The 20240-nt window shown below is 41.8% G+C and overlaps 1 protein-coding gene across 4 annotated transcripts in view; it reads right to left on the bottom strand.

The window, feature by feature from the left end:
- Window positions 1-20240, bottom strand: part of dmd (dystrophin) — a 518793-nt gene that overhangs the window by 219259 nt on the left and 279294 nt on the right. For all 4 annotated transcript variants that reach the window (XM_061904726.1, XM_061904725.1, XM_061904723.1 and 1 more), the window contains 7 exons: window positions 17609-17779; window positions 15336-15515; window positions 15119-15241; window positions 10431-10601; window positions 10220-10342; window positions 9992-10126; window positions 7329-7481 (listed from right to left, as the gene is read on the bottom strand). In XM_061904726.1, the coding sequence (XP_061760710.1) occupies window positions 7329-7481; window positions 9992-10126; window positions 10220-10342; window positions 10431-10601; window positions 15119-15241; window positions 15336-15515; window positions 17609-17779 (1056 nt within the window). The remainder of the gene's footprint in view (window positions 1-7328; window positions 7482-9991; window positions 10127-10219; window positions 10343-10430; window positions 10602-15118; window positions 15242-15335; window positions 15516-17608; window positions 17780-20240) is intronic.

The raw sequence follows: 20240 nt of genomic DNA on the forward strand, positions 1-20240 counted from the left end.
GAGTGTGGGGGGGGGGGGGGGGGGGGGGACCAGCATGGAATCACAGTGGCGGTAACCACAGGAGAGTGTGACGTCTGCTTAGCGAAATGTCATTGTGATCATCTGAAAGCAAAAAAACAAACATGTCGAGTCAGGGGCCGGGGTGAAGGACACCGTGGGTGGGAGTGAGGTGTTGCCATGGTAACACATCAAGTGATGCAGCTAAAGGTGGTGCTGATGAAAAGAGGAAAATGTGATTTTTAACAGTGGAACCTGCTTAGGCTGACGCCCCCCTTGGACTGGCTGGCTGACGTCGACATAAGCGGTTGTCGACATGATCAAAACGAAAACTTCCCAATCCTTGCGCATTTCCAAGCTACTCTTGCCAGAGACGTAATAGGTCATATTTTAATTTATTTAGGATTTTTCATCACAGGGAAGTTTGTCGACAACATTTTGCTCGTACATTAAAGTGAAGTGAATTATATTTATATAGCGCTTTTTCTCTTTACATAGTGAAACCCATTATCTAAGTTACATTTAAAGGGGAACATTATCACCAGACCTATGTAAGCGTCAATATATACCTTGATGGCGCAGAAAAAAGACCATCTATTTTTTTAACCGATTTCCGAACTCTAAATGGGTGAATTTTGGCGAATTAAACGCCTTTCTGTTTATCGCGCTGGAGGCGATGACGTCAGAATGTGACGTCGCCGAGGTAACACACCCACCATTTTCATTTTCAACACATTACAAACACCGGGTCTCAGCTCTGTTATTTTCCGTTTTTTTGACTATTTTTTGGAACTTTGGAGACATCATGCCTCGACGGTGTGTTGTCGGAGGGTGTAACAACACTAACAGGGAGGGATTCAAGTTGCACCACTGGCCCGAAGATGCGAAAGTGTCTGCCGCCAGACCCCCATTGAATGTGCCAAAGTGTCTCCACATTTGACCGGCGATGCTAAGGCAGACATGGCACAGAGATGTATGGATAACCTGCAGATGCATTTGCAACGATAGTCAACGAAATCACGAAGGTGAGTTTTGTTGATGTTGACTGCCAGCTAATCGATGCTAACATGCTACGCTAATCGATGCTAACATGCTACTTACCGGCGGTGCTAAAGCAGACATGGCACAGAGATGTATGGATAACCTGCAGATGCATTTGCAACTATATTACGTTTCCTTCCACCCACATTTAATGCGAAACAAACACTTACCAATCGACGGATTTAAGTTGCTCCAGTGTCAAAAGATGCGAAAGTCCTGATCGTTTGGTCCGCACATTTTACCGGCGATGCTAACGCAGCTATTCGGCCATGCTATGGCTATGAATAGCGTCAATAGCTATTCGCTCAATAGCTTCAGTTTCTTCTTCAATACTTTCATACTCCAACCATCTGTTTCAATACATGCGTAATCTGTTGAATCGCTTAAATCGCTGAAATCCGAGTTTGAATCCGAGCTAATGTCGCTATATCTTGCTGTGGTATTCCCATTGTTTGTTTACATTGGCAGCACTGTGTGACGTCACAGGGAAATGGCCAGTGTCTTTGCAGAGAGCGAAAATAAGGCACTTTAAAGCTTTATTTAGGGATATTCCGAGACCGGTAAAATTTTGAAAAAAACTTTTAAAAATCCAACAAGCTACTGCGAACTGATTTTTATTGTTTTCAACCCTTTTGAAATTGTGATAATGTTCCCCTTTAAACCAGTGTGGGTGGCACTGGGAGCAGGTGGGTAAAGTGTCTTGCCCAAGGACACAACGGCAGTGACTAGGATGGCGGAAGTGGGGATCGAACCTGCTGGCACGGCCGCTCTACCAACCGAGCTATACCGCCCCATACATTATACCAGTGGTTCTCCAAATGGGGGTACGCGTACCCCCGGGGGTATTTGAAGGTATGCCAAGGGGTACGTAAGATTTTTTTTTTTTAATATTCTAAAAATAGTAACAATTCAAAAATCCTTTATAAACATATTTATTGAATAATACTTCAACAAAATATGAATGTAAGTTCATATTTGCAACAGTGCAATATTCAGTGTTGACAGCTAGATTTTTTTGTGGACATGTTCCCTACTCAGTGGCAGGGGTCACCAACCTTTTTGAAACCAAGAGCTACTTCTTGAGTACTGATTAATGCGAAGGGCTACCAGTTTGATACACACTTAAATAAATTGCCAGAAATATCCAATTTGCTCAATTTACCTTTAATAAATAAATCTATATATATATATATATATATATATATATATATAAATGGGTATGTCTGTCTGTCATTCCGTCGTACATTTTTTTTCCTTTTACCTTCGGAAGGTTTTTTGCAGAGAATAAATGATGAAAAAAACACTTAATTGAACGGTTTAAAAGAGGAGAAAACACGAAAAAAAAAAGAAAATTAATTTTGAAACATAGTTTATCTTCAATTTCAACTCTTTAAAATTCAAAATTCAACCGAAAAAAATGAAGAGAAAAACTAGCTAAATCGAATCTTTTTGAAAACATTAAAAAAAAAAATTATGGAACATCATTAGTCATTTTTCCTGATTAAGATTAATTTTAGAATTTTGATGACATGTTTTAAATAGGTTAAAATCTGCACTTTGTTAGGATATATAACAAATTGGACCAAGCTATATTTCTAACAAAGACCAATCATTATTTCTTCTAGATTTTCCAGAACAAAAATTTTAAAAGAAATTCAAAATAATTTGAAATAAGATTTAAATCTGATTCTACAGATTTTGTAGATTTGCCAGAATAATTTATTTGAATTTTAATCATAATAAGTTGGAAGAAATATTTCACAAATATTTTTCGTCAAAAAAACAGCAGCTAAAATGAAGAATTAAATTAAAATGTATTTATTATTCTTTACAATAATAAAAAAAAATACTTGAACATTGATTTAAATTGTCAGGAAAGAAGAGAAAGGAATTTAAAAGGTAAAAAGGTATAAGTGTTTAAAAATCCTAAAATCATTTTTAAGGTTGTATTTTTTCTCTAAAATTGTCTTTCTGAAAGTTATAAGAAGCAAAGTAAAGAAATAAATGAATTTATTTAAACAAGTGAAGACCAAGTCTTAAAAATATTTTCTTGGATTTTCAAATTCTATTTGATTTTTGTCTCTCTTAGAATTAAAAATGTCGAGCAAAGCGAGACCAGCTTGCTAGTAAATAAATAAAATTAAAAAAATAGAGGCAGCTCACTGGTAAGTGCTGCTATTTGAGCTATTTTTAGAACAGGCCAGCAGGCGACTCATCTGGTCCTTACGGGCTACCTGTTGCCCGCGGGCACCGCGTTGGTGACCCCTGGGTTAGAGTGTCCGCCCTAAGATCGGTAGGTTGTGAGTTCAAATCCTGGCCGAGTCATACCAAAGACTATAAAAATGGGACCCATTACCTCCCTGCTTGGCACTCAGCATCAAGGGTTGGAATTGGGGGTTAAATCACCAAAAATGATTCCTGGGCGCGGCACCACTGCTGCCCACTGCTCCCCTCACCTCCCAGGGGGGGATCAAGGGTGATGGGTCTAATGCAGAGAATAATTTCACCACACCAAGAGTGTGTGTGACAATCATTGGTACTTTAACTTTAACTTTAAATATTGATGTTAAAGATTTCTTTTTTTGTGAAGAAATGTTGAGAATTAAGTCCATTAATCCAGATGGATCTCTATTACAATCCCCAAAGAGGGCACTTTAAGTTGATGATTACTTCTATGTGTAGAAATCTTTATTTATAATTGAATCACTTGTTTATTTTTCAACAAGTTTTTATTTCTTTTTTTCCAAATAGTTCAAGAAAGACCACTACAAATGAGCAATATTTTGCACTGTTATACAATTTAATAAATCATAAACCGATGACATAGTGCTGTATTTTACTTCTTTATCTCAAAAATGCTTTGCTCTGATTAGGGGGGTACTTGAATTAAAAAAATGGTGCAGAATCACTGCATTATGCTGCCATGCTCTTATTTTGAAGCTTACTTCACCCTGAACAGGAAGTCACAGTGTGCATGGTTTAATTGTGACAGTCGTTATGTTGCTATTTCGTGAAAACTATAAAGTTTAACAATACTACAACACATGTCCACATAGACCAGGGGTCGGCGACCTTTACCACTCAAAGAGCCATTTTGACCCGTTTCACAAAATAAAAAAAAACAATGGGAGCCACAAAACACTTTTGAAATTCAATATGAAAAAATGATACTGCATACAGAGTTTTTTTTCCTGCTTTGTGTTATGTATAAAGCAGGAGTCACACCTTAATATGAAAATTAAAGGCCTACTGAAATGAAATGTTCTTATTTAAACGGGGATAGCAGGTCCATTCTATGTGTCATACTTGATCATTTCGCGATATTGCCATATTTTTGCTGAAAGGATTTAGTAGAGCTCATCGACGATAAAGTTCGCAACTTTTGGTCGCTAATAAAAAAAGCATTGCCTTTACCGGAAGTCGCAGACGAGAGGGCTCCTCACATCCTCACATTGTTTATAATGGGAGCTTCCAGCATCAAGAGCTATTCGGACAGAGAAAGCGACAATTTCTCCATTAATTTGAGCGAGGATGAAAGATTTGTGGATGAGGATATTGATAGTGAAGGACTTAAAAAAAAAAAAAAAAAAAAAGGCGATTGCATTGGGAGCGATTCAGATGTTTTTAGACACATTTACGAGGATAATTCTGGGTAATCCCTTATCTTTCTATTGTGTTGCTAGTGTTTTAGTGAGTTAAATAGTATCTGATAGTCGGAGGGGTGTGTCCACGGGTGTGTTGACGCCAGTCTCTGAGGAAGGTCGACGGCAGCTGCATGGACGGCGCGAGCTCCGCTGATCTCCGGTAAGAGGCGACTTTTTACCACAATTTTGTCACCGAAACCTGCCGGTTGACAAGTGGTCGGGAACCATGTTCGCTTGACCGCTCTGATCCATAGTAAACTTTCACCTCCGGGAATTTTAAACAAGGAAACACCGTGTGTTTGTGTGGCTAAAACTTCCCAACTCCTTCTTTCTACTTTGACTTCTCCATTATTAATTGAACAAATTGCAAAAGATTCAGCAACACAGAAGTCCAAAATACTGTGTAATTGCGCGATGAAAAGAGACGACTTTTAGCCGCAAGTGGTGCTGGCTAATATGTCCCCTCCTACCAATAACTTCACAAACACGCGGGAAATTAAAATTGTAATTTAGTAAACTAAACCGTCCGTATTGGCATGTGTTGCAATGTTAATATTTCATCATTGATATATAAACTATCAGACTGCGTGGTGGGTAGTAGTGGCTTTCAGTAGGCCTTTAAAAGCCTGGCTTTCAGCTAACTTCCTGAGTCTAAGTGAAGACAAAACAGAAGTTATGTTGTTCGGTCCAAGTCGCTCTCCCTCCCCCAACGTTGACCTCGGCACTCTGACCCCGTATCTCAGCGACTGCGTCCCAAACCTGGGGGTATAGTTCGACTCAGATTTTAAATTCGAAAAACAAATCAGCAGCGTCGTTCAAAACAGCTTTTCTCAATTACGCCAAATAGCGAAAGTGAAACCGCTTCTGTCAGGACATGATCTCGAGAAATTAATCCACGCCTTTATCTCCACTGGGTGTGAGTTTTCCTTGCCCTTTTGTGGGTTCTTCCGAGGATGTTGTAGTCGTAATGATTTGTGCAGTCCTTTGAGACATTTGTGATTTGGGGTTATATAAATAAACATTGATTGATTATCTCGAACTGTTTAGACTACTGCAATGCCCTGTATGTCGGCATTAGCCAGGCCTCCCTCGCCCGCCTGCAGCTGGTGCAGAACTCGGCTGCTCGTCTGCTAACAGAGACCCGCAGACGTGAGCACATCACCCCTATATTGGCGTCCCTTCATTGGCTTCCTGTGCGTTACAGAATCAACTTTAAACTCCATCTATTCGTTTTAAAATGTCTAAACAACCTCGCGCCAACATATCTCTCCGACCTCCTTCAGCCTTACTGCCCCACTCGATCCCTAAGATCAGGCTGAAGCTTAGAGGTGACAGAGCTTTCGCCGCTGCTGCTCCCAAGCTCTGGAACGACCTACCTCTGAGTATTAGACAAGCCTCCTCTCTTCCTGTTTTTAAATCTCTCTTAAAAACATACTTTTTTTCCTTGGCTTTTAACACTAAGTGATATCCATCCTGGAATTGCGCCCCATTATACACCTGCTGTGAACCAGTTTTTATGTTTTATTTATTTATTTTTTATCGTGTTCTGTTTGTGTTGTGTTTTTTGCTCGGTCCTCGTATTATTTTTTAACCTGTCCATTGTACACCACTTTGGTTACCCCTGTGGTAAATTTTAAATGTGCTTTATACATCAAGTTGATTAGATTAGATCCCTTTTTAGACCAGTTGATCTGCCGTTTCTTATCTTTTTCTTCTATGTCCCACTCTCCCTTGTGCAGGTGGTCCGGTCCGATCCGGTGGCCATGTACTGCTTGCCTGTGTATCGGCTGGGGACATCTCTGCGCTGCTGATCCGCCTCCGCTTGGGATGGTTTCCTGCTGGCTCCGCTGTGAAGGGGACTCTCGCTGCTGTGTTGGATCCGCTTTGGACTGGACTCTCGCAACTGTGTTGGATCCATTATGGATTGAACTTTCACAGTATCGTGTTAGACCCGCTCGACATCCATTGCTTTCCTCCTCTCCAAGGTTCTCATAGAGTTTTCCTTGCCCTTATGTGGGCCTACCGAGGATGTCGTAGTGGTTCGTGCAGCCCTTTGAGACACTAGTGATTTAGGGCTATATAAGTAAACATTGATTGATTGATTGATGGATTTGATTTAAATGTTAGTGCGGCCGGCGAGTTTTATATGAGTGACGCTTGACAGCAGCACACTTGCCGACGCAATTTTTCCGGGAAACTTACGAATTGGAGAGCAAATATTCTCTGAAGTATCTGCAGATTTTCCACCAACCAACAATAACAAGGGCATGTTATGATGACACTGTCTTTAGCCCCCTCGACAACCGGAACTAATGGCTTCCCAGCCCAGTCACATGTTGAACGTGGTTTCCGTACTCACATGGAAGTGAATGCCATGCATACTTGTTCAACAGCCATACAGGTTACACCGTGCGTCCGTTGAGGTGGGCGTCTCACATTTTATGTTGATGAAAGCAATACATATGTCGACGTCGACCCAAGCGGGCACTTTTTACTAATAAAGAGTGGGCCGCCACTTGATTGCTGGGTCGACAGACGAGTTGTCTACATAAGTGGGAACTACTTAAGCAGGTTCCACTGCATTTCTCAATCCAAAAATGTATACATATATATATATCTGTGTGCGTGTGTGTGGTGCAATATCACCTTGACCCTCTCACCCTGAGGAGGGTCAGGAAGCTGGTCAACGCTGCGCTGGATATTGTCTAGCCATGACAGCAGGTCATGTGACCTCCTACGGTACTGATACCACTGCGGTGCAATGGCGAGTGCCTTCTTGTTCCTCAGCACGCGCAGGTCCTGCACACACACATACAGTACACACACACAAACACACACACTGAGGTTTCAAAGACTTACTCACATGCTGTACAAGCAAGCTGATGTAGCGTTTTAGGGAAATAGTGAAAAGCAGTTTGTGGAGAGGCGGAGCCGACGGGCCGACAGCGGGGTAGGGCAAACCGTGGTCCTACTCAAGATGGCGGCCAGGAGGCAGAGTGTGAGGTGGAGCGGAGACGCAGGACGCGCCTGGAGTGACCCTGCAGCAATCGGAGCCAGGTGCGTAAAACACACACCTGCTCTCAATCTGTGTATCTTCTCCTGTTGTATAAAAGGGGAGAAGGAGGAGCAATCGGGGCAGAAGAAGTAGGAGAACCAGTAGACGAAGAAGAAGAGCGATGAGCCCCCGAGGAAGACGGAGTGACCGGCGGCCGAAACGAGCAGCAAAGCAGGAAGCGCTGAAAATCGGCGCGACAGACTGGGACCCAGAAGTGTTAATTGAAACAATAAACGAGAGTCAAACCTGCTCCGAGATGTCTTTCATCGATGGTCCATGCAACCCGCACGATGGCTGCTGAAAGCCATTCACGCAGTTTTTTCATTCTGATGCCGTACCTGATACCAATATGAACTCAATTCATACTGGTTGAGAGTTAAATTCAGCTGTGCTAGCCACTGAGCTAAAAGCTGTCAATGTATTGTCCAGCAGAGCTCTTAAAGGGGTCATTTTATAATTGTAATCTAAATTTAACACACATATTTGTGTCAGGCTTGCCACTGACAGTTTGTGTTTTATTTTTTTCCTCTGCGTGTGTTTAGTACTTCCTATTCTTAGTTCCTGTCAGTGCTCTTATCTTGTCTGTTTCTTGGTTTTTCCCCTGTGTGCTGTTTTCCCCTCAGCTGCCGCTGATTGGCACCTGGCCACACCTGGTGTCAATCAGCCCGATTCTATTTGAGTCTGTTTTTGTCCTCTAGTCAGTTGCTGGATTATTGTCATGTCGATGTCGCTCTTGTCTTTGGTACTTGTCGTGTCATATCTTGTCTTATCTATGCAGCGTTGCGGTAAGCTATGTTTGATTGCGGTTTTTAGCTTACTGCCTTTTGTTCCCTGCTTCCAAGTTTGTTTTTATATTACATGTACGACTTCTGTTTCCTGCTCGATTCTTGCTAGCTTCCATGCTAAGTTCCTTTTTGTTTTCTAGCTGCCATGCTAGCTCCCTTAGTTTGTTATCCACCTCGTGCGCTCTTTGTGTTAGTACCCTTTTGTTTATTCTTGTTCTATTGTTTAAATTAAATCATGTTTTCCTATCCAATGCCTGCCTCCATCTCTGCATCTCGGGGTTCGTCACTAACTAACTGACAATTTGGGGTCTAATTCAACTAAAATGTTGCTGCGCTGGTCAAAATTTATCAAAATGTTTCTTTACAAACCATCTTCAAGCCCCTTTCAGACTGACTCTTGAAAGGGAGTCGTTTTGGGGTTTGTTTTTAAGGATGTAAAGGAACTCTTCCACGCCTCGCCCCCATTAGTCGACTGCTTCTGAGAACCAAGGCAAGAGCTACCCCCGCCCACCTTCACCCACCCCGGTGAGGTGTACGAGTGTGTTCAGGGTTTGAAATGTGTGTCTATTGGCAGGACTGTTTGTTCCTCTCTGGGAGGGGATAGTAATGATATTTTTCTCCTATGTCCCACTCTCCCTTGTGGAAGGGGTCCGGTCCGATGTCCATGGATGAAGTTCTGGCTGTCCAGATTCGGGACCCAGGAAGGACCACTCGTCTGGATTCAGGACCCAGGATGGACCACTCGCCTGTGTATCGGCTGGGGACATCACTGCGCTGCTGATCCGCCTCCGCTTGGGATGGTTTCCTGCTGGCTCCGCTGTGTTGGATCCGCTTTGGACTGGACTCTCACGGCTGTGTTGGATCCACTATGGACCGAACTTTTAACATTATCATGTTAGACACGCTCGACATCCATTGCTTTCGGTCCCCTAGACGGGGGGGAGGGGGGGGGGGGGGGGGTTGCCCACATATGTGGTCCTCTCCATGGTTTTCATAGTCATCATTGTCACCGACGTCCCACTGGGTGTGAGTTTTCCTTGCCCTTATGTGGGCCTACCGAGGATGTCGTAGTGGTTTGTGTTGTGGTTTATGCAGCCCTTTGAGACACTAGTGATTTAGGGCTTTATAAATGAAAATTGATTGATTGATTGACAATGCATTTACAAGATCTAAAGATACTGGTTTGGTGACTCCGATCTAAAGCTTGATATCCAAAATATGTGGCATTGATGGAGACGACTGTAGAGCTGGCATTCAGCTGCTGTGGGCACCGGCCGTTACAAAAGGAAAGTCTTCGAAGGAACGCCATCAGGAGAAGAATTAAAATGAAAGCATGTGGAAACAGAACCAGCTCCTTTCCTCTGACAGGCCCATACTGACCCAGGATTAAAAATTGAAGGTTGGCCAAGTGAGTTACCTTTGAAAATAGAAAAAGGATCCTGCTGTATTGAAGTGATGCTGGACATTACCTTGACATTGTTGTATTTGTTGCTTAGCCTCTTTTGCTTCTGTTTGATCTGTTCTTTCTTGTCCTGATCCGGAGCTCTCTTCTGCAAATTCTCTCCTCTCAACAGTAACTCCTTCACTGCACCCTCTTCAAAGTCCTAGACACAAAGACGAACACAGATCTGTTTAGAAGTTCAACAGTCGCATCGAGGTGAAAAAGTTCAAAAAATGTTGTCCCCCTTTTCACTAACCTTGTCTTCCTGAAAGTCCTCTTCTTTGAGGTTTTCACCCTGTTTCACTTCCTCCTCCAGGAGATCCAACCAGATCTGAGCTTCACTGTGATACTGCTCCAGTTCTTTGGCCGATGCCGCTGTCTGAGATTTGAATTATATTCATAGTTGTCAGAAATGTCAAAATAAAGGAATTCAAAACACTACTGATTGGAATGCTGTCGTCCCCCACCGGTCCAGAGGCGATGCGTTGCGCAACGGCGTCAAACCTCTGGTTCAGAAGCTTCACTTTGGGCCCCACATGGGCTTGACAGTTCTCCCCCCTGGTGGCCATAAGCTCCTGTGCCAAGGCTCTCACTTCATCCATCTTACCCCGCGTAAGTTCCAGCTCGGCACGCAATACCTGCGTAGACAAACACAGACACATTTTGAGTCTTTATTTAACGAAAGTGTGTATCATGTAATTAGAAGAAGCGGTTGCAAAACATTTGGCTACACTGCGATCATACATGTATTTTATGGGTGTATCGGTTGTCAGTCCAATCCAACCCACCGCCTCGCACGCACGCACAAGGCAAATGTAACTGACACACACTCATAAACACATTACAATTGGACTCTTTGTCAGTTTTACCATGTCATTGCAACTCCGTACAGTAGGTGGCAGTATGCATTCTTAACGCAACCGATATGCTAAGGAACTACGCACCTAATCTGCCAGAGAATGAGAAAACGCAGAAGACGTTTCAAGGTACTCTTTTTTTCCCCAAAACTGTTTCTGGTTTTATTAGAGCAGTGGTTCTTAACCTTGTTGGATGTACCGAACCCCACCAGTTTCATATGCGCATTCACCTAACCCAGGGGTGCCCACACTTTTTCTGCAGGCGAGCTACTTTTCAATTGGCCAACTCGAGGGGATCTACCTCATTTATATATATCATTTATATTTATTTATTTATGAAAGAAACATTTTTGTAAACAAGTTAAATGTGTTTAATGATAATACAAGCATGTGTAACACATATAGATGTCTTTCTTTCACGAAGACAAGAATATAAGTTGGTGTATTACCTGATTCTGATGACTTGCATTGATTGGAATCAGACAGTAATGATGATAACGCCCACATTTTCAAATGGAGGAGAAAAAAAGTTGTCCTTTCTGTACAATACCACATGAAAGTGGTTGGTTTTTGGCATCTAATTCATCCAGCTTCCATACACTTTACAAGAAAAACATTGGCGGCAAATTCCGTAGCTTCCTTGATTGACATTCACGGCACCCGAGGGTCTTGTGAGATGGCGCTGGCTGCTGCCAGTTCATTATTATGAAAAAATGACAGAGAGGAAGGCGAGAAACACTTTTTATTTCAACAGACTTTCGCGCCGTCCCTTCCGTCAAAACTCTAAAGACCGACTGCACATTTCCTATCTTCACAATAAAAGCCCTGCTTCATGCTGCCTGCGCTAACAAAATAAGAGTCTCGGAAAGCTGGCGTGCACATCACTTGTGCACGCCAGCTTTCTGAGGGATTGCTTGTGCACGCCAGTTTTCCGAGACTCTATATTTAGTTAGCGCAGGCAGCATGAAGCAGGCCTTTTATTGTGAAGATAGGAAATGTGCAGTCGGCCTTTAGAGTTTTGACGGAAGGTACGGCGCGAGAGTCTGATGAAATAAAAAGTGTTTCTCGCCTTCCTCTCGGTCATATTTTAATAAAAATGGTCTTGCAGCAGCCAGCGTCATCTCACAAGACCCTCCGGTACCGTGAATGTCATTTAAGTGACATCTTGGTGAAGATTGATGATCACTAATTTTTAGGTCTATTTTTTTTAAAAGCCTGGCTCGAGATCGACTGACACACCCCCCGCGGTCGACAGGTAGCTCGCGATCGACGTAATGGGCACCCCTGCTCTAAGCCTTATTTAGTGAAAAATAAAAAAGTTTTTTTTTTTTTTCAAATTAAAGACAAAGTTATGTTTTTGGTAACACTTTAGTATGGGAAACATATTCTAAGTAACAAAGACGTAATTTAGCGTTATTTGGACACTAGGGGAACATATTCTAAGTAAAAAAGACTTAATTCAGAGTTATTTGGTTAGGGTCAGGGTTAAGGTTATAATAAGGCCATGCCGAATAAGGCATTAAAGGGGAACATTATCACCAGACCTATGTAAGCGTCAATATATACCTTGATGTTGCAGAAAAAAGACCATATATTTTTTTAACTGATAACCGAACTCTAAATGGGTGAATTTTGGCGAATTAAACGCCTTTCTGTTTAGCCCTCTTGAAGCGATGACGTCAGTACGTGACGTTGCCTAGGTAACAAAGCCGCCATTTTCATTTTCTCAAACACATTACAAACACCGGGTTTCAGCTCTGTTAGTTTCCGTTTTTTCGACTATTTTTTGGAACCTTGGAGACATCATGCCTCGTCGGTGTGTTGTCGGACGGTGTAACAACACTAACAGGGAGGGTTTCAAGTTGCACCACTGGCCCGAAGATGCGAAAGTGGCAAGAATTCTTCCGCCAGACCCCCATCGAATGTGCCGGAGTGTCTGCACATTTTACCGGCGATGCTAAGGCAGACATGGCACAGAGATGTATGGATAACCTGCAGATGCATTTGCAACGAATAAGTCAACAAAATCACAAAGGTGAGTTTTGTTGATGTTGTTGACTTATGTGCTAATCAGACATATTTGGTTGCGGCGTGACTGCCAGCTAATCGATGCTAACATGCTATTTAGGCTATAGCTGTATGTACATTTGAAACTATATTACGTTTCCTTCCACCCACATTTAATGCGAAAAAAACACTGACCAATCAATGGATTTAAGTTGCTCCAGTGTCACAAGATGCGAAAGTCCTGATCGTTTGGTCTGTACATTTTATTATCACAAAATCGACGGTTTTGTGATAATAAAAGGAGCGACTAGATAAGGTTCTGGTATTTGGTACCATAACAGTAAATGTCATGTGTATATCCACCCATGGCATTTGTTTACATTGAGGAGAGCCGGTTTGCTGTTAGGGGTGAGCTTTTGTATCCTCCTACGGTGTGTAATGAAGCATGTTTTAGCTATTTCTCATCCTGCATGGATACTTGTAAGAAACGTACTTTATTAGTCGCCATGGAGGCAAAGGATAGTGATTTAGAAGTAACTACAACACTGCCGACTGCGGATGGATGTTAGCCACTCGCTAGCTATGTTTTGAAGCCCCTCTTGTAAAACAGTGCTTCAATGTTGATAACTTCACATTTATCATTTGTTTTTAAGCCAAAATGCATCCATTCTGCCTGTTATGTCTCCTCATCGAAATTCAGAGCCTCTTCCGAAAACCTCCCGGGACGAATGTTCTCCCGAAAATTTACCGAAATTCAAGCGGAGCTGGAGGCCACGCCCCCTCCAGCTCCATGCGGACCTGACTCAGCAATATTGTGACCCTCTTAAACAGTACAATACTGCCATCTACTGTACATAGAATAGAATAGAATGTACTTTATTGATCCCTGGGGGAAATTCAGCACCACAGTTCGCTTACAATAAACAATGATAATAATAAATAATATAATATACATAATATATTACAGTACATATATAATATATGAATAATATAAATATATTCTACATATATTCTACATTTAAGTGCAGTCAAGGAACATATGCATTAGGGAGTCCGTTCTGAAGCCCACAGTAAAGAGACGTAACTTCATCACATCGCCTGGTTATTGACTCCAACCCAATATATTACACCGTTGACGAGCAAAATGAAGAAATACGCTTGCAAGTTCCAAAACGAATTGAAACAAGAGTTTCAGTTTATCCAGGAGAGCTCGAAGGGGAAGGGGTATGTTGCCTGTAAATTTTGTAGAACTGACTTCTCCATTGAACACGGTGGCCGAACGGATATACTCAGTCATGAATGGTCAGCGAAGCACAAAGCGTCCCCAGCGCAGCATCTTTCACAACCCAGTATTATGGGCCACCTCGTAAAATGAAAACCCGATGGTGTAACTTATGCTGAGACAAGGATGGCTATGCTGATAGCTGCTGGAAGCAACATCCCGTTCTCATTTGCGGATGTCTACAACAAATCCTTGAAGGATATGTTCCTGGATTCGGAGATCGCTCGCCAGTACCCAAACGGCAGAACAACGTGGTTTGGGCAGGGGGCGTGGTTAAGGGGGGACAAGTACAATTCACCAACTCGAGTATTTCATATATAATTCATATATATATACATATAAATATATATATATATATATATGTATGAAATACTTGACTTTCAATGAAGTCTACCTATATATATTTATTTTATTATACATATAAATAAAAGAAATAGTTGAATTTCCGACGGCACCTATCAAATAAACAGTAATAAAAACATAGTTGTTCTACTAACTGTTCTGTGCTTGCTGGTTGTTAAAAAAACAACAACAACACTTACCTTTCACTATTTGAGTAACCTTTGTTCTGCCATTTGTGTACTGGCGAGAGTCACTTGCCGTCAGGTGCAAAACACCACGTAAATCGTTGGCCAATCAAAAAGCAACCCCATAACGCTATAGCCAACATTCACCAGGAGATGGCAACAGACAACACAGAATCACTCTATTACAGACGGCGTCGCCATGGCTGTAACTTCCTCGTTCTTATGCTTCGTCTCCTTGTGTGTGCAGTTATTTATTAAAATCCGTAGATGTTGTAACGTGATTGGGCAGGCAAGCTGTTTATATAACAAGAAAGCGGACGTGAAAACAGGCTGTCCCCACTCATGTCCGCATGGAGCTGGAGGGCGCGTGAATTTTGAGAGATTTCCGGGAGAAAATTTCTTCCGAGAGGTTTTCGGGAGAGGCGCTGAATTTCGGGGGTCTCTCGGTAATTCCGGGAGCGTTGGCAAGTATGATTACGCACCTTAAGCGCGGCATCATTTGGTCCCGCGCTTTCGATCTCATCCATCTTTTGATTCGCTCCGTCGATCCATCCATTCACTTCCTCAATTTCTCCATCCAACTTCCTCATCTGCTGCTGGTAAGCCTGAGGACAAGGAGAAGAGCGCCTTTTTTAAACTCTGATACGTTCTCAGCACAAGAGATGCTAGTCTTTGAAATAAAAAGCAGCAATGTCACACCAGCAGCAGGTTAAGCCATTCTTCTGCTCGGGATGTGACTGCAATCCAGTTGCAGTGCAGCAGGCTGACTTTGTCATCCACCAGGCTCCCGTGGCCACGAAGCACCGCCTTCAGGGCCTCGGCCAGCTCCACCACGGCCTGCAGCTGGGGCTGACGCCGCTCTGTCTCGCCGTGGATGGACTGAAAGAGAGAAGGTGAAAAACAAAGAACTGAATTAATTGTTATTATTGTGACTTACACTTTAAATGACAGCTATGTTAGATCCTAAAGATCATAACACTGTACCTCTCTCTAACAAAATATACTGTATGGTATATACTGTACCTTTTCAGTATTTACCTGTGTGTGTAACACTGGAATACCTATTTTATATCCAATTTAAAGGCCCACTGAAATGAGATTTTTTTATTTAAACGGGGATAGCAGGTCCATTCTATGTGTCATACTTGATCATTTTGTGATATTGCCATATTTTTGCTAAAAGGATTTAGTAGAGAACATCCACAATAAAGTTCGCAAATTTTGGTCGCTAATAAAAAAGCCTTGCCTGTCGCAGACGATGATGTCACAAGGGTGAGGGCTCATCATGTCCTCACATTGTTTTTAATGAGAGCCTCCAGCAGCAAGAGCTATTCGGACCGAGAAAACAACAATTTCCCCATTAATTTGAGCGAGGATGAACGATTCGTGGATGATGATGTTAATAGCGAAGGACAAAAAAAATATATATATATACAGTATATATATATATATATTTTTTTTTACAGTAGGGCTTCACGGTGGAAGAGGGGTTAGTGCGTCTGCCTCACAATACGAAGGTCCTGCAGTCCTGGGTTCAAATCCAGGCTCAGGATCTTTCTGTGTGGAGTTTGCATGTTCTCCCCGTGAATGCGTGGGTTCCCTCCGGGTACTCCGGCTTCCTCCCACCTCCAAAGACATGCACCTGGGGATAGGTTGATTGGCAACACTAAATTGGCCCTAGTGTGTGAATGTGAGTGTGAATGTTGTCTGTCTATCTGTGTTGGCCCTGCGATGAGGTGGCGACTTGTCCAGGGTGTACCCCGCCTTCCGCCCGATTGTAGCTGAGATAGGCGCCAGCGTCCCCCGCGACCCCGAAAGGGAATAAGCGGTAGAAAATGGATGGATGGATGGATATACAGTATATATATATATATAAAGTAAAAAAAAATTAAAAAAAAGAAGAATGCATTGGGACAGATTCAGATGTTTTTAGACACATTTACTAGGATAATTCTGGGAAACCCCTTATCTTTCTATTGTGTTGCTAGTGTTTTAGTGAGTTAAATAGTACCTGATATCCGGAGGGGTGTGTCCTCGGGTGTCTTGACGCCAGTCTCTGAGGGAAGTCGACGGCAGCTGCATAGACTACGCAAGCTTAGCTGATCTCCGGTAAGAGGCGACTTTTTACCACAATTTTCTCACCGGAAACTGCCAGTTGACAAGTGGTCGGGAACCATGTTCGCTTGACCGCTCTGATCCATTGTAAAGCTTCACCTCCGGGAATTTTAAACAAGAAAACACCCTGTGTTTGTGTGGCTAAAGGCTAAAGCTTCCCACCTCCATCTTTCTACTTTGACTTCTCCATTATTAATTGAACAAATTGCAAAAGATTCAGCAGCAAAGATGTCCAAAATACTGTGTAATTGCGCAATGAAAAGAGACGACTTTTAGCCGCAAATGGTGCTGCGCTAATAAGTCCTCCACAGTCCGTGATGTCACGCGTCATCATTCCGCGACGTTTTCATCAAAAAACTCCGCGGGAAATTTAAAATTGCAATTTAGTAAACCAAACCGGCCGTATTGGCATGTGTTGCAATGTTAATATTTCATCATTGATATATAAACTATCAGACTGCGTGGTCGGTAGTAGTGGGTTTCAGTAGGCCTTTAAATGTGTTGCTATGTGATGCTTATATTATTATACACTTGCTATGTAACCAAAAGTATGTGAGTTGGCTCATTTGTGAAAAACACAAAACAACTTAAAAAAACAAGCACTGGAAAAGCAAATGTACAAATATCGAAAACAAACAAGCAGTCAGAAAGCAGCAGCTATCATGAATCATTATGTAATACGAAACACTAATGTGATACTTAACCATTCCAACGCCACAAGTTTTTTCTCTCTGCCGCTAAAGCTTTTACTCTGTACCTTGAGCAATGATCAAAGTCTTCATTTTCATAGCTCGATAATCCATGTACATTTTTACATGCACAGAAACATCTTATTTAGCATTTTGTGCGCATCATACCTGTGCCCACGCCACCTCGGCATCTAGGTCACTGGGCATCCCGTCGACAGCGGAGCGCCTGGTCAGCTCGGCATCAGTGGCGGCGAGCCACTCGGTCAGCCCGTTGAGCTCCTTTCGAAGCTTCCTGGACAACTTCAAACTCTTCTCAAGCTCCAATTTGCTCTCAGTTATCTGTTGACAAAAATAACACTTTAAGGGCTGCCATTAAAAAAATATACAAACTTTTTGTGGATTGTGCCACTTTTATCATCAGGACCTTCTCTTAACAGTTTTAACTTCTTCTTAAATCCTTGAAAGTCTATTTTTCCTCAGTGGAAATATTCAAGACACTTCTGGATTGAGTAGAATGCAAGGAAAGTGGTAGAATGAAGACCAGAATTATGAAAAAGATAACCTTTCGATTCCACATAAGCCTTTTTTCAAAACCAAACTTTACTTTGCTTAGTTTGGATTTTGTGGTCTTGTTTTGTTTGTGCACAAGCCTAATACATCAGATTTGCTTACGTTATCAAGTTTGCACGTGTTTTATTACACGCAAACCTTTGGTTGATCAGACCTGCCTTATGCTTGGGAGACGTAATTGAGTGCAAAAAGTAAATAATTGATTCTTTATCAAGGGATTTCTTGTATTTGTGGACCGAAAATGTTTTTAATTTAATAATGGTAAGGCCTAACCACAAAATTTCAGAACATGGAATGCTTTAAACGGAAGACCACTGTCTCGCCAAATTTCTTCTCCCTACAAAAACCTTCCCCACCCCCCATTTACTTCCGGGGTCATGATTAATACAGACGTTTTGTTGACGCTATATTATAAAAATATAACGCTATATTATAAAAATACAGACGTTTTGTTAACGCTATATTATAAAAAAAATTTAAAAAACAATTTACAAACACAAGCTATGGGATGACATAAGAGGAAACGTGACCCCGGAAGTAAATGTGTCATCCCATAGCTTGTGTTTGTAAATTGTTTATTAATTTTTTTTATAATATAGCGTTAACAAAACGTCCGTGTTTTTATAATATAGCGTTATATTTTTATAATATAGCGTTAACAAAACGTGTGTATTAATCATGACCCTGGAAGTAAATGGGGGGGGGGGGGGGTTTGTTGGGGGGAAGAAATTTGGCGTGACACCACTTGCAGTTCCATCATTTCCTATGCTATTAACTGTTTGTTGGTGGTGAGTGAATTGTGCCCTAGCTTTTAATTTTGACTTTTACTGCAAGAAAGTGGAAGTTTTTGCATAGAAAATCAATGATGTCAAAATGCAATCAGATTGTTTTGATGTCATGACCCGAGAGAAGAGCTATCCAAAGTTTGGCCCAATTTCTTTTTTTTAAAAAGATATTTAACTAGATATTACACTAAATTGTTTTGCCAGATATGACACACAGCTAAAATATTTTGCTTAGATAGCTTTGAATATATTGACCGACATTGATATTAAGTACAAACCCCGTTTCCATATGAGTTGGGAAATTGTGTTAGATGTAAATGTAAACGGAATACAATGATTTGCAAATCCCTTTCAACCCATATTCAATTGAATGCACTACAAATATAAGATATTTGATGTTAAAACTCATAAACTTTATTTTTCTTTGCAAATAATTTCATGGCTGCAACATGTGCCAAAGTAGTTGGGAAAGGGCATGTTCACCACTGTGTTACATCACCTTTTCTTTTAACAACACTCAATAAACGTTTGGGAAATGAGGAAACTATCAATTAAAGCCTTGAAAGTAGAATTCTTTACCATTCTTGCTTGATGTACAGATTAAGTTGTTCAACAGTCTTGTTGTCGTATTTTACGCTTCATAACCCGCCACACATTTTCAATGGGAGACAGGTCTGGAATGCAGGCGGGTCAGGAAAGTACCCGCACTCTTTTACTACGAAGCCACGCTGTTGTAACACGTGGCTTGGCATTGTTTTGCTGAAATAAGCAGGGGCGTCCATGATAACGTTGCTTGAATGACAACATATGTTGCTCCAAAACCTGTATGGACCTTTCAGCATTAATGGTGCCTTCACAAATGTGTAAGTTACCCATGTTTTGGGCACTAATACACCCCCATATCATCACAGATGCTGGCTTTTGAACTTTGCGCCTATAACAATCCGGATGGTTATTTTCCTCTTTGTTCCGGAGGACACCACGTCCACAGCTTCCAAATATAATTTTAAATGTGGATTCTTCAGACCACAGAACACCTTTCCACTTTGCATCAGTCCATCTTAGATGAGCTCGGGCCCAGCCAAGCCGGCGGCGTTCCTTTGTGTTGTTGATAAATAGCTTTCGCTTTGCATAGTAGAGTTTTAACTTGCACATACAGATGTTGCGAACAACTGCAGTTACTGACAGTGGTTTTATGAAGTGTTCCTGAGCCCATCTGGTGATATCCTTTACACACGTATGTCGATTTTTGATGCAGTACCGCCTGAGGAAATCAAAGGTCCTCAATATCATCGCTTACGTGCAGTGATTTCTCCAGATTCTCTGAACCTTTTGATGATTTTACAGACCGTAGATGGTAAAATCCCTAAATTCCTTGCAATAGCTCCTTGAGAAATGTTGTTCCAAAACTGTTCGACAATTTGCTTACAAATTCTTTGTGAATG

The sequence above is a fragment of the Nerophis ophidion genome, linkage group LG06 (genome assembly GCF_033978795.1).
Source record: "Nerophis ophidion isolate RoL-2023_Sa linkage group LG06, RoL_Noph_v1.0, whole genome shotgun sequence".
NCBI classification, from domain to species: Eukaryota; Metazoa; Chordata; class Actinopteri; order Syngnathiformes; family Syngnathidae; genus Nerophis; species Nerophis ophidion.